This window comes from Pithys albifrons, chromosome 13 (genome assembly GCF_047495875.1).
Source record: "Pithys albifrons albifrons isolate INPA30051 chromosome 13, PitAlb_v1, whole genome shotgun sequence".
In the NCBI taxonomy this organism is placed as follows: domain Eukaryota; kingdom Metazoa; phylum Chordata; class Aves; order Passeriformes; family Thamnophilidae; genus Pithys; species Pithys albifrons.
Window position 1 is genome coordinate 9,487,660 of NC_092470.1, and position 14,666 is coordinate 9,502,325.

Genomic DNA, 14,666 nt, shown 5'->3' on the forward strand with positions numbered 1-14,666 from the left:
CCTTGAATTAGTACAGTGAAATAAATAGTAGGTTTTTACCTGACACTTTGGCTGTTTTCTGGTCCAAGACACCCCGTGGCCCTGTGATAAAGGATTGTCACGACATTCAGACATTGTTATTGCTTCTGGCAGAAATACTCTTTCTGGGCACAAATGAGGCATTTCCATAATAAGCTGCAGGAAGATGTACTTACAGCCTTTCAGCTAATGAAATGAGATACTTTGTTCTCAGTTGCATCTGGATTTCACACAGTTCTGCAGCCCTGATAAGTTCAGTGAAGGAGATGCTCAACACACATTTTGATTCTTCACCTTTACAGTAACCATTCAGTCATGCTGCCTTACCACAAGCCTCTCTCAGCAGGGAGATATATCTGGTATAGTGCAATAGAGGTATTCATCTATGTACTTCAGTGTTCTACATTTTACTGGAAAGCACTCTCTTTGAAGAAGATCTATATTTAACAAAGATGCACTTGGGAACTGATATTTTCAGCATCCACAAGAATTATGTTTTAAATGTGAACGTTACAGCTGGTAAATTCTATGCAAAGTGTTTTTATTAAATACTTTTAACACCTTTTTTTGGAAATTGATGGCTTTCAGGTAGAATATCAATGTGAAGGCTTTTTGGAAAAGAATAAAGACACAGTTTATGAAGAACAAATTAAGGTCCTAAAATCAAGTAAGGTTAGTATAAAGAATTTTTTTTCCTCCTTTGCAGTTATGAAGCCTTGACTTAAGGATCATATAAGACTTCATATACATCTAGCAATTACTTCTGCCTTGGTATTAGATCAACTGAAATTGAATATAGTTTGTTTTACTTGGCTATCTGAATTTTCAAAGTCCTGTATCTTAATTTTGCTTCATGTAAGATTGGTCTATATTTAGCCACTAATTTCAGTGTTTGGGTATGGGGGTTTTTTTGGGGTGGGGAGGGGAGGGATTTTTTTTGAGGGAGGAGGTGGGTTTGGGGAGGGAGAATTTTTCACAAAACTTCATTATGTTTTCTGTAAAGGCATCATGGGCTTTTGATATACTGTAGTTGTATAAAGGGCTTGACAGTTAAGCCCTTAATTTTGTAACCTGAAAACAGAAGCTCCTTGTTTATGGAGCAGAAAATTTCTGAAGGAGAGACAAGTTCCATTCCAGAAGTGAAATGAGAGAGGAATAAAATACATAGACCCTAAGGACACAAACCAGAATTTATAGAATCTTGCCTTCTTGATATCCATGAAAGAAAGATAGCATCTGAATTGGAAAATACTGCATGAAGGAATATTATAGAACTGCCCTTCAGTGGCATCGTCTGCTTTTTTTAATGGCAAAAATGCTGGTTGTTCTCTTGGAAATGTAAAGGCAATTAATTTTACATTGCACTGCAATGGCTGTTGGGAATTTGCTAGCTCTAATGGCTCAGGAAGCTGGGTATCAAGGACAGGCTATTTAAAATTACGCTATTCTATCAGGAAAACCAACGTTTTTCACTTCTGTTTCTATTCTGAGATGATAATATGAAGTGAAATCATTAAAACGTGGTATAATGAAAAACCACAGCAGACTTTCCACTGAGAGAAATGTTGAAGTGGTTTGAGTGAAGCCAGTTGCTGGGGGTGGGAGGGGAGGCAAGTGGCATCCTCAGGGAGCTGGCAGGGGCCAGCCACCCACATGGCTCCAGCTGTGCTGGTGTGGCTCTGGCTGTGACCACGTGGCTCCAGCTGTGCCAACATGCCTCTGTCTGTGCAGGGTGGAGGGACAGGGGTGCTCTGAGGGATGTCAGCCAGTGAATGAGGGACAGACGGTAGGGACAGAGCTGCCCGAGGAGCATGGCAACAGCTCAGGCAGGCTCAGTCTAGGTCAAGTCAGTTCAGTCTAAACACTGGAAAACAAAATGGTTTTCCCTTGTGGTAAATTTCCCCAAAGCCAGTGTTTAAAAAAAATTCAGCTGTGAAGAAAACAATTTTCAAAAGAAGAATGTTCTGGTTTTATTTTTCAGCAGCTCTTCTTTCTTAGTAATTGTAGGGGGACTGCATTTCTGATTTTTATTTTTTGTTGTTGTTGCTGTTTCCTGGTTTTGCTGTACACATCCAACAGAAGGTAATTCTAAATTGAATGCATCATCTGTCATCATGCCCATGCCCACTCTCACATACAGCTTGGATGCTTCTTTGCTCTCCAAAGTGCATGACATACTGCTCTTGGCAGGCACTGTAGAGTTTAACTATTTATTTTGGCCTTCTCTGTAAGTCCACCCACAGGACCTCTTTGAACTCGTTCAGTTTTCATGCATGTATCATGAAAGCAGTACAACAGTCTTTGGCTTTTATGCTTCATACTGGCATGGTTGTTAAAATCTGTTGTGGCTCTATATTGGAAGAAATGATCTGTAAGATTGTTAGCAGCATGTCTGTTAAGTTGTCTGAAAAAATTACAGGGAAGAAATACTTGATTGCTTGTTTTCTACCACATGAATTATCTAGCCTTTGATCAGTGTTTTTCCTCTCTTTGAATACTCCTAGTGTTTGCAAAACAAAGAAAATTGATAAGATACTAAAACCCAAAACCAAACAGAAACAGGAATGCCCCTATAGTGTGAATCATCACTGCACCACTCTCTTGTTGCTGTCCTCACTGCAGAGGCCGGACATTGTTCCTTTTTAATACTTACAGTAACTGGGGGGCCATGTCGATGAAAATGATGCCTTTAATACGCACTCGCCTGTTTTTGCAGGCAGATTTTTCCATAAGTTTCAGAAAAAGTGTATTACATTCAGATAAGTTTATATCTGGGGCGAGAAGACCTGGCTCTGTAGCTCAGATGCCTGTTTGTACCAACTCACTCCATCCAGCCATGGGCAGATGAAGGAGGAGATGGTGGCCCAATCATCCTCAGCAATGTGTTGAGTCAGTGGAAGGAGAAGGGTAAATCACCCTCTGGAAATGTCATTCTTCCACCACCTACTGAGGTGTAGTCATGTGAAATAAAAGCTAAGCTGTGTTACTCCTTTTCAAGTTCAGGAATGTAGGATACCTTTGTAGCATTCTTAGTCATTCTGTTATGCTGGGTGCTGTTTGATGCCTTCTGGTAACCCGTCCGGCACTACCACAGAGCTCAGGTACCATTTTGTTGTGCAGCATATTTCATTGGTTATCATGCATGCTCACCAAGTTTTCTAAGGCAAAAACCAATTTTTTTATTTTGTAGGTTGTACTTAGCCCAAGCACTTTTTAGTGGTGAAAAATGAATGCTTATATCTCTTGTGGCAAAATGGATAGATGTTAGATAAAAGATTATTCATGGACAGGTAGAGAAGTTCAGATTTTCTTACAATGATTCTGAAGTGCTATAGTTGTCAGTAAAAAGATCTGGTGGTTGTTTTTAGTTATAAGTTACTTCAAGGCAGCTGTTAGGTATGGGTGTATTTTGTAGCCATTAGAGAAAGGGGCGTGGAAATCCTGTGTGATATTTGGAAGGATGTTTCAGGTTTTTCCTCCACTCCTACTGACAGGGAGTAGATCTTAGATAAATTTGGCCAGTGTTATTTTTTTCGATTTGGTTAGTTAATGCAGTTTGGAGTGATAAAGCAGAAATCATCTTTGTTGCCTGCTGCCTAATTCAGTGTCCCAGATATCTGTTAACCACAAAGGAGTCTGATGCACCAGTGGAATATGAGAGGACCCTGTTGTTTCATTCTTAGATCAAACAGCCACATATAATTGCAATTGGTACTTATGAAACTGCTGTCAGTATCTAACAGTTTCACATAGAAGCTATTGCTGGCTCTATGAAAAAAAACTCAAACCAAAACAGAATTTTATCTTCAGAAGGAGACTCACTGATCAAACCCACAAAATTTTTAGTTTTAAATCATGGCCCACTCACTCCTCCACTAGCTCATATACTTTTTTGCATTTGTCCCCTGTGGAGTTCAACAAAGATGCAATGCTTACAAAAACTGAGCCTGGATTTTAACCTTAAGCACAAACAGGTGCAGTCATGTGCTGGATTCTTACCCTCTGTGTATTTTTTATGCTGTTATACCAGTTTAAGCTGCTACCAGAGTTATTCCAGGATGAGGAGAAGGTCCTCAGTCCCACATCAGCAACCCCTTCAGGGCGCGTGCCTCTGTCTCGAACAGCTGTCAAACCAGCCAAGGCCAGGCCAGGTCAAGCCAGCAAGGAGCATAAGAAAACTGTGGGACACCAGGTGAGTTTGGAGATGCAGCTCTATTAAATACCCTCTCCCTCTGCCTCCTAGGTCCCAAGGCATGCTGGTGCCTCTTGGGATCCCTTGTGATTCTGAGAGAGGTGCAGCTGATTATGACTTAACAGTTTGGAGCAAATAATCCCTAATTACTAATGCACTGTGGGGCACAATTTCGGGGAACCCAGTTATTATTGTGGTGCCAAACCCCAAACTGATCCTTTTCAAAACAAATGGGACATGCTGAATGCTGAGAAGCTTTGGAAATCATATATTGGGTCTTTTTGATCATGTGCTACATTGTCTGACTCGAATCAAAAGTGGAGTTCGGTTCCCAATGGGCCAAACATAAAATATCCACCTGTATGTGCCATAATTAAACTAAAAACGTGCAGATCAGGTCTTCTTTCTGTGGTTATCCCAAACATGACTAAGCTTGTTGAGGCTATTCCCTGATAATTTTTCCTTTTGTTTTTCAAAAAGTTTCGAAACTCTCTACATCTGCTGATGGAAACCCTGAATGCTACAACCCCCCACTACGTGCGCTGTATTAAGCCAAACGACTTCAAGTTTCCATTCACGTAAGCTGGTCCATGTGTGGTTTGAGTAGCCGGTGCATGGGAGGGGATTGCTCAGGGCTCTGCTAAATCCTGCTCACTGAGGAGTGAAGTGCATTCTCCTTTCTCTGGTTATGGGTTCATTGTGTGTGTGTGTATGTGTATTACTGCAGGAGAAGTTTGGGGTTGAAGAGAGGGAGAAATGCTTCTCATGCTTTTTTTTTTTATGGTGATACATGATAAAAAAATTACACTATTTTCATTGTGAACTGGTTAAATGTAACTGGCAGTTTGCACTCCCTGGGCTCATTTGACATTTCCTGGAATTTGTTTTTGCAGACACCGGTGTCTTTTTCCTTATTGTTTTTTTCATATATGAACTTACATAGTGCTTTTCTCATAAGTCTGCTTAAAACCTGGGCACACAGAGACTCCCATGGCTGTTGGGCTGGCCAGCAGGAAGCAGGACAGGGTGAGCAGCTTCCAGTGCCGATGGGCCCAAACAGTTGCCTGGCCAGGCTGTCCTCTGTTACCCCTGAGTTTCAGAAGCACTATCTGGAGTTGTTGTCCACCCATCACAACCTCCCCCTGCACCCCACTGTGCCACTCCTGTCCTGGGCATGTGCATGGCCAGGGGTTCCAAATAATGCAAAACTAGTCCTTCACCCACAGGCTCTTTTTACTCCTACTTAGGTTTGATGAAAAACGAGCAGTGCAGCAGCTGAGAGCTTGTGGTGTCCTGGAGACCATCCGAATCAGTGCAGCTGGCTTCCCGTCCAGGTGTGTTTGCTGCTCTTTGGATTGCTTTTAGCTGCAGTTCTTTTTAAGGTAATAATATTCACTGTTGGGACTAACACTGTGTCTGGTTTTGGGACAGGTGGACATACCAAGAGTTCTTCAGCCGTTACCGTGTTCTGATGAAGCAGAGAGACGTCCTTGGTGACCGAAAGCAGACATGCAAAAATGTCCTGGAGAAGCTGATTCAGGTACCTGAATTAGCACTGAGGGCATTTGGAATCCACAGGAGTAAAGACAACGTTGCTTACTCCCTCATAGCCACACTATTTTCATATCTCTACAATGTGCTAAACCAACAATATTGGCACAGGAACTGTAGAATGTCCCAATGTATCACAGGAAAGGAGGACAGTGATTTTAAGTGTGGGTGAGTTGAAGGTGAGCATTACCTTGCTTAAGGGCAAGCTGCATTACCTACACATTCAGTAAGGTATAGTTATCTGGAGGTTTCCTAATGTGGATGTGTTTCTGTCTGTGTGTGTGTCTTTCACACTGCTCCTCTCAGCTCCTGTGCTGAAATCAACCTTTTTCTCCTCTTTGGTTCTTGTGGCAGCCTCTGGCTTTGCCTCCTACCTCCAGCTGCAACTCTACATTCCCAGGCTGTGCCATCCACACCACTGGCATTACACATGAACTGACTGTGTCTTGAAATTTTTTAATGAGTGATGAACAGCAGATAACAGAATCCCAAGAGACAGTTTCATTCAGTTCTCAGGAGAAGACGGATTAGAAAGAGAACAAAACAAAGCTTACTGGAGATACAGGATATTTGTGGAAAATAAAAAATAAATACAGTGCAGGCAGGTTGGGGTTCAGCTTAAAGTTCTGTGGCATTGGATGGACCTAAGTAAAATCTTTTGGGTTTTGTATATGTGCCTGCCTGTATAATGTTAATATATAGTGTTAAATGTATCCTAAGTCTTAGCTCTTTGACTGCTGTTCTTTTCAACCTAAACAGCCAAATTAATTTTTGTCGATGTGCCATTTTATATGCTCAGTTCTTCCCTCCAATGAGTACTGTAGAGATAAAATATTATTCTGTTTCTGGTTTAGTTCTGAAATTTGAGGTGTGTTTGAGCAGCAGTGAGATGCTTTGTTCTGGTTTAGTCCTGATGCAATAAGGGATGTGTATATGTCTGCAGCCCCAGCTGTTTTGTTTGTACTGTGTAATGTATGAAGATGGACTGTTCAGAGAGGTCAGCTACAATTTAAGCAGAAAATTGTACATGTGCACTGCCTGTATTGCTTTCATCCTCTGTGCACCTTTGTCACCTCCTGTAGGCTTCCATATTATTATCTTCTTGGCTTTCTCGTCTGAGCAAAAGTCTCGCCTTGCTCCTTTGGGCCATGTTTGTGGCCTTATTATATATTTTTTTAATAGGATCGTACAGACAAAATACCCTTCTCCACTACATAATTTAAGTCTCAGTTTATTCGAAATACTACACAGACAATTTTGCCTCTTTACTAACTGTACTTTCATTTAGCCCTTCATGCCTTTTTATATGCACTAACACTTAATGCTGTAACTTATCCTCTTTTTACCTTTGAAAATAGGACAAGGATAAGTACCAGTTTGGTAAGACAAAAATATTTTTCCGAGCTGGTCAAGTAGCCTATCTGGAAAAAATAAGGGCAGATAAGTTGAGAGCTGCCTGTATCCGCATCCAGAAGACAATCCGAGGGTGGCTGATGCGAAAGAAGTACATGCGCATGAGGAAGGCTGCCATCACCATCCAGAGACATGTCAGAGGGTACCAAGCACGATGGTAAGCAGTGCTCGTGGGAAATCCCACACCAGCCCAAATTCAGATCCATTTAAGTAGGGCATTTAAATTTGTTCTCTCCCTCCTATACTGTCTGAGAGGAAATGTTTTTCCATGGAAATGAAGAAAATTGAATATAATGAGTGTGTCTGTCCTGCCTGTTTTTGACCTTCCTGAGGGGACAGTAGCACACTGGCTGTATGATGATTAGAACAGTATGTCGGTAGTGGGACCAAAGAACAATTACTAGGAGATATGTTGCAGGTGAGATGAAACAGGACTGTCCTCTGAGTCCTTATTGCCCAGTTTCCATGTGCCCTTGCAACTGGGTCTGTCCTGCTGGAGAAGCCATTTGTCACCCAGGGTGCAGCTGTGAATGGAGATAGGTCAGTCAATGATTTGTTTGGATTGAATTCTGCGGGATTGCTCTGGATGGGCCAGAGAGAAGGATGGAACATAGGTGGTAGTGTTCAAAGACAACGCAGTGATAAAGACTAAGAACTGACCTTTGGAAAGATGCTTATGTCAAAATGCTTTGTAATTGTCTTACTCAGAGAGCCAAGAGTGAGCAAACATTTTCTACAAGTTGAGGTTAGGAGAGGAGATCTGGAAGGTGACATAGTGGAAGCAGCTTTAAAGCTGGAGAAAAGGTGATGAGAAATTGAGTTTATCTTGTCAGTTCTACAACACAGTTCTCAGAGGAAGTGAAAACATTTCCCTGTAAAGCCTTGCAAGGTTTCTCTTAATTTGTCACTCAGTTGTACTGCCACACAGTAGAACAGCAAGTAAATATTCTGTATCACTGACAACATTAAGAAGACACTGAAGATACAGGATGTAAAAAAACAATAGTATTCAAGTACTGGAACATAATTACAGGTATTATTTGTAATCTTTTTCTTGCTTAGCTATGCCAAGTTCCTACGGAGAACACGAGCTGCCATCACTATCCAGAAGTTCCAGCGCATGTACGTGGTCCGTAAAAGATACCAGTGCATGCGAGCTGCCACCATTGCTCTTCAGGCTCTCCTGAGAGGTTATATGGTCAGAAACAAGTACCAAATGGTAAGAAATTTTAATGCTGCACTTCTTCATTCTAGTTTTATTTCAACATACCTTCAGGACAGAGCTGCTCTATGATGTCCCATTGGGAATCTGAAACGGTGTGTGGGCTGTTAGGTTTAATCCACAAACAGAATATCACAGCATGGATTGAGGGCTAGCACCTGAAAATTAGAAATATCTGATCAGTTATCTTGTCATATTATTTTCATTTCCATTCACTATGGATGTACGTCGAGTTTCAGTGCAGTCAGTGGAGAATCCGACAGGGATTTACAGCATTACGCACTTTTTCATTTGTCATATAGAATACTGAGGCACTTAAAATACATACTGAAGATGTCGTTGTGTTAATCTGCCTCTATGAGTCCAAATCAGTATTGTTTACATCATCATACATATGTGATGCTCTTCTGTTCCTCTCCCATCCCTAATTTCAGTCATCTGAAATGGCTGATGGAATGTACTGAAGGAGACTAATGTTAGCAGAGAGATACCCACAAAACAGGAGATTGAACCTTATGCATGGGTGGGGCTTTTTTTGTTTTAATTTCTTTGTGTATTGACGTTGGCTTTATTTGGGGGAAAAATTGATATAACCCTGTCCTAGTGATACTGATAATATTTTTCTGGTTGTGTTTGATAAATAATTCAGTAGAGAAATTAGAATTTGGTCTTCAGTGGTTACAGGGCTGGAAACAGAATTGTGGTTCAAGCTGCAAAATGCCAACGTGTATCATGGCAGTTTTGTCTACATGAATTATTTTAACTAGGTTTAAAAGTCAGGTAGATAGTGAAGGCGCGCAACCAAAAGCCAGGTGATACTTATATGCCTTATCTTTCTCTTTTATATTTGAAGTTTCTGTATGTTTTTCATTTGTATTAAAGTTGCTTACACAGTCACATGTGAATGTGTCTAAATTACAGAATTTTGACATACACTAACCACAAAGCTGGAAAACAAATAATCCTTGAGAAGAATTTCTTAGTAGTAAGACCTCTGTGCTTGACTTAGCTGTTCTTTCATGTGGGTATCTACTTGCCTTTTTATTGGAATTCTTAGTATTTTCATTGTACAAACCATATTTTATGTTGTGAGATTATGTAAGATGTGTTTTTAACAGTGATCTGACAGATGTGACGAAGTGACACATGGGTCACGGCAATAGGTGACCTGAAAGTCATGCTTAGGAAAACAGATGTTTCTCTATACCAGGTTAGTCATATGAGTAATACACATCCAATCTGTCTTGGAGCACAGTTTAATAAACCAGTTATATTTACTCTTAATAGAGATGGCGAGTTTCTGGAGAAGTCCCCCTAAGGGGTGGTCAGACTTGCCTGTCAGGAGGATTCCCCTGGAGCAGTGAATTGTTCACAGCAGTAAAACATGACAGTCTGACAAGTGCCCCTGCGGTGTGTTGTGTATGTGTTGTCCTCCTGAGGTGGAGTTTTACTGAAGCTGAGGTACAGGGATGGCCAGAGAGAGAAGCACAGGCTCTGCATGCCATGGGAAAGTAAACACAGTTGTCCTGAAGTTTGTGATGATTGCAGATGAGTGAAACTGAAAGGTTGCCCAGTGACAGGACACCTGGGCTGAGCCGTGACTGTCAGTACGGTGTGGTACATGTGTTGTTCATTAGGATTGTGAAAGCTACCTGTTGTTGTTAGAACAGAGGGCATGTGTTGAGTCACGTGGCCAGTACAAGGAATTTAAGATGGTTGAATCATCTGTCTCACACATCCGGGGGAGAGCTCCTGCCTGAGACATTGCGATGTTCTTCTCTGCTTGAGGACTTTAGTTCCTCCATAGTTTTACATAAGCTTTCCTGGGAAATACCCGGCAAATTCAGTAACTTTTCTGATCATCTCACCTTACTTTGGAGTGGCTTGTTTTCCTCACTGGATTATATGGGTGCGAGAATTCACTGGCAGATGAGGACCGTCTCTGCACAATGGAGGTATTTTACAGGACTTGTTGCTTTCAAGGCTGAAATTTCAAGGTTGTTTTGGGGTGAAAATATTAGTGAGAGTTAGTTGTATTCCAGTGTTCAGGCACCTGCAGGAAACCTAAAGGAGCATTCCAGAAAATGTGTAGGAAGGAGGCAGGAGTGCCAGCTGCATGGCAGGGAGTCAGATGGACTTTGGCTTTTGACCTTGCTGTGCTTTTCAGAGAGCTGCTTCCTTACCTTGCTGTGCTGTTTTAGCTGAGTGTTGGTATTTCAAGTCTTGTTTTTTCTTCAGAAATAAATGCTAAGGGAGAAATTATACATGTCTTATAATCTTGACACCTTGCTAGTGAATTTTAAATTCATTGGTCTGGAACTGCAACTCTTCTAACACGTTTCAGTTCATTTGCTAAGAAGTATAAAAGAAAATAAAATCGTTGTTACCTGGCTGGCTTGTCTTATCAGCTTCATGGTAAATCAGTGTAAGAATCTGAACTTCGCGTGATCTTTAAACTATCAAATCCAAGCATTAACATGAAATCTTAAATAGTTTAGTTCTTTAAAATAAGTAGTTTAATTTTCAGAAGCTTCATAAAGTGAACTCTAAAGCGCTTGGTGTCCTAGAAGTCTTACGGGTATGGGCAGGCTCTCCAAGCATAGCTGTGGTCTGGTGGAATTCAGGTGCTCCAGACTTGGGGGATGTCTGATTGAATTAGTGGGTAAAAGATCCAAAACTAACTAGTAGAGTTTTCCTAGTGGAAGTCTCTGGTTAACACACTGATGAAGGTTACTGCTATTCCTGACTGTTCTATGTTAATTTCTATTTTTTTTTAAATATTTCAGATTTTTTTTACACCTCAAAGCTATGGTTGAAATCCCTGCCATAAAATAAGTCAGGATTACTAAAATACAATTTTTTTAGTAGAAAAAATGGAAATTTTTCCATATTGGCAAGTCTAAGATATGTCAAAAAAGGCAACAAAACCCCAAAACAAAATAACAAACAAACAAACAATGAAAGCCCCTGACTTTTCAACAGCTAGTACTATTTCATCTGGGTTCTAATGTGTACTGGCTATATTAAATATCAAGTGTGGTAATTTTAAACTTTGTATGGATGAACCCTACGTAGCATATGTCAATGATGCAAAAATGTTTAAGATGAAAATGCAGTAAAAAAAAAAGGATTGTATTTGTAATCCTGCCAACAGGTACCATGTATTTTTGTAATTACCGGGGTTCTGACATCAACACAAAGGAATGCCAGGTGCTTCACTGTGCCTCCAGTTCTTTCTTGCCATGTTTTTCCTTCTAATTCCTTTTCATTTTACTCCTTGTCATCTTCTGTATTCCAGTCTTCTTTTCCTCTTCTTTTTTTTCTTTATATTAATTCCATTTCTGATTACTCTTCATCCGAATTTTCCCTTTGCAGGCTGAAGGTGTCTCCGCTTACATCTCCTTCACAGTCCCCATCACAGTGTGGGTTTAACTGCACGAGTGTAGTTTGGAGCTCTAATACCCCTTGCCATGTTTTTTCTTGACTGTAGATGCTTCGGGAGCACAAGTCTGTTATTATTCAGAAGCATGTGAGGGGCTGGCTGGCTCGAGTGCACTATCGTCGTACCTTGAAGGCCATTGTGTACTTGCAATGCTGTTATCGGCGCATGATGGCCAAGAGGGAGCTGAAGAAACTGAAGATAGAGGCCCGGTCTGTAGAACGCTACAAGAAGCTTCACATTGGCTTGGAGAACAAGATCATGCAGCTGCAGCGAAAAATTGATGAGCAGGTAAAAGCTTCCTGGCCTCAGGAAAGATGTGTCAAAATCCTGAATACATTTCTCAGTAGCGCTGTTGGAATTCACAGCATACACTGAATTTTCTTTGTAAGGGCTCCGTTCTCTTTTCTGATAAAGAATAGTGATAGAAGAGAAGGAGAAGGAGAAGGAGAGACCACAGCAGAACTAGAACAGTCAAACATCCATTTATGTCTCTCAGCAGCACTGAGAGAAAACATCCGCTCCCTTAATGCCAGTATTTCATTTGAAGCACGTCAGTTGCTCTGTTTAAGGGGAAGGTGAGTTGATCATGATTGATGGATGTGGGCTCTTCATTTAATTTTAGTTTAGGATGTGCAGGCTTAGAGGCTGGACTGTTCTGTCACGTCATGAAGCAATTCTGCAAAAACAGACCAAAACCTTTTTGAAATGGGGAAAGCTGCCGTTTTGCTCCCAAGTCTGGGTATATTCTGTAGGGAACAAGAAGGCTCCCTTAAACCAGGACTTCCCCAACATCTGCTCTGTCTGTGTTGTGTTTTGCAAAGAACAAAGAGTACAAATCTCTGCTGGAGAAGATGAGCAACCTGGAGATCACATACAGTACAGAGACAGAGAAGCTGCGGAATGATGTGGAAAGGCTTCGGATGAGTGAGGAGGAGGCCAAGAATGCCACCAACCGTGTCATCAGCCTTCAGGAGGAGATTGCCAAGCTCCGCAAGGAGCTGCACCAGACTCAGTCGGAGAAGAAGACCATTGAGGAATGGGCAGACAAATACAAACAGGACACAGAGCAGGCACGTATGCGGTCTCAGATACATGGGAAGATTTATAAGGGCCTGGTGTCTACTCAGGTTTTGCACAGGATTAATTGCTTCAGTTGTGTAGCTGGTATTTTTGCAGTGTTTTTAAGCAATGTTATACCTGTACAATCCTAAATAGGCTTAATACCTAAATGACTACAACTATGGTAAAAAAATAGGCTAAATCTGTATATTGTATATAAATGTATGTATCCAATCTATTCAGATTTTGATATTGAAAGTATTTGCAAATCCAAATCGTTAAGCTTTCTGAATTTGTCAGAGGTGGCACATTCATAACAAGAAATCACTTCTCTTACCTATAGAGAGTAATCACATAGGTATCAGAAATCCCATACCCAGTATTCACAGGTACTACTATATCTGACCTAATTTAAACAGCCAGCTTATTCAACAAATGTATGTGTGCATAGCCTAGTTCAACAGGTTTCAGCTAACCCCTTATCTTTGCTTTAACCACAAACATATCAAGAGTACTTGCTGATAATGGTGCAAGTTTTGAATATTGGAAGAGCCAATCCATCATTATGTGATGCTGCAGTGATATATTTCAAGATCAGTTAAACATAAGGAAAAATACTAATTGATAAAGCAAAGTGAATCCATAGTAACAATATTCATACTCAAATGAGTAATTGGCAAACTGGGGCACAGGTAAAGTGGCACAACTTTGAGGCAGAGATAAAATGTTAGATTATGATGTTACACAATGCCATAGAATATACCACAGAACTACCAAATGCGTAACTATTTCATGAATATTTCTGTTTTAATGATCCAGTTACATCCTTTAGTCTTTACTGAAAAATATATGGCACTTGAACTGTTAAAATAAATACATCATTGCTATTAGAGCTACTGATGAAGGATGAACTGCATTCTCAGTCAAACATTTATTATCCCTATAGCTGGTGTCAGAGCTGAAAGAGCAGAATACGTTACTGAAAACAGAAAAGGAGGAGCTGAACCGCCGCATCCATGACCAGGCGAGGGAGATAACAGGTTGGCTCTGCTCTGTTCCTTGGAGTTTTCTGCTTCATGTTACTTTGTAAAGCAACACACTACTGCATTGATTGGCCTAATGTGTCTTAGTTTATATTCCTTTTTTGTTTAGTGGTTTCATTTCTGTGTTTTAAGAACTCGTTTATATTCCTTTTTTGTTTAGTGGTTTCATTTCTGTGTTTTAAGAACTCGTATGCACCAGAATTACTTAGCATTTGAATTTCCATGAATTGTTAAGAATTTGGCCTATACCTCCAGGATGGATGCACTGCATGGTGGGTAGAGCTGGAATTCTCACTTTGGATTCCTGTTCCCTGTTACAGAGTCAATGGAGAAGAAGCTGGTGGAGGAGACAAAACAGCTGGAGCTGGATCTGAATGATGAGCGGTTACGGTACCAGAACCTGCTGAATGAGTTCAGTCGCCTGGAGGAGCGGTACGATGATCTCAAGGATGAAATGAACTTAATGGTGGTAAGTGACTCAACATCTGAGAAACTAAAAGCTGTTTACAACTGTGTTTAGGGAGAATCTAGTGGGATAGGTCAGTAACTAATTCTGCTGTGAGCAGTGTGGTGGTGACCTGTACCTGAAAAGAAAATTTGTCCTTTTAAATACTGATTACTTAGATTAGTTCAGCCAAAACAAATACACTTAAAATTTGTTGTTGATTTTTTAAAAAATATTTTTAATAGTCAAATCTGTGAGGAAGGCCAAATTTCTGCTTTGAC

At 40.7% G+C, this 14,666-nt stretch overlaps 1 protein-coding gene across 9 annotated transcripts in view; it reads left to right on the forward strand.

The window, feature by feature from the left end:
• MYO5A (myosin VA) overlaps positions 1-14,666 on the forward strand; it is a 97,836-nt gene that overhangs the window by 58,190 nt on the left and 24,980 nt on the right. For all 9 annotated transcript variants that reach the window (XM_071568744.1, XM_071568747.1, XM_071568749.1 and 6 more), the window contains exons 14-24: positions 607-690; positions 4,049-4,210; positions 4,691-4,788; positions 5,458-5,544; positions 5,642-5,750; positions 7,120-7,331; positions 8,237-8,393; positions 11,887-12,126; positions 12,660-12,908; positions 13,844-13,937; positions 14,261-14,409. In XM_071568744.1, coding sequence (XP_071424845.1) covers positions 607-690; positions 4,049-4,210; positions 4,691-4,788; positions 5,458-5,544; positions 5,642-5,750; positions 7,120-7,331; positions 8,237-8,393; positions 11,887-12,126; positions 12,660-12,908; positions 13,844-13,937; positions 14,261-14,409 — 1,641 coding nt within the window. The remainder of the gene's footprint in view (positions 1-606; positions 691-4,048; positions 4,211-4,690; positions 4,789-5,457; positions 5,545-5,641; positions 5,751-7,119; positions 7,332-8,236; positions 8,394-11,886; positions 12,127-12,659; positions 12,909-13,843; positions 13,938-14,260; positions 14,410-14,666) is intronic.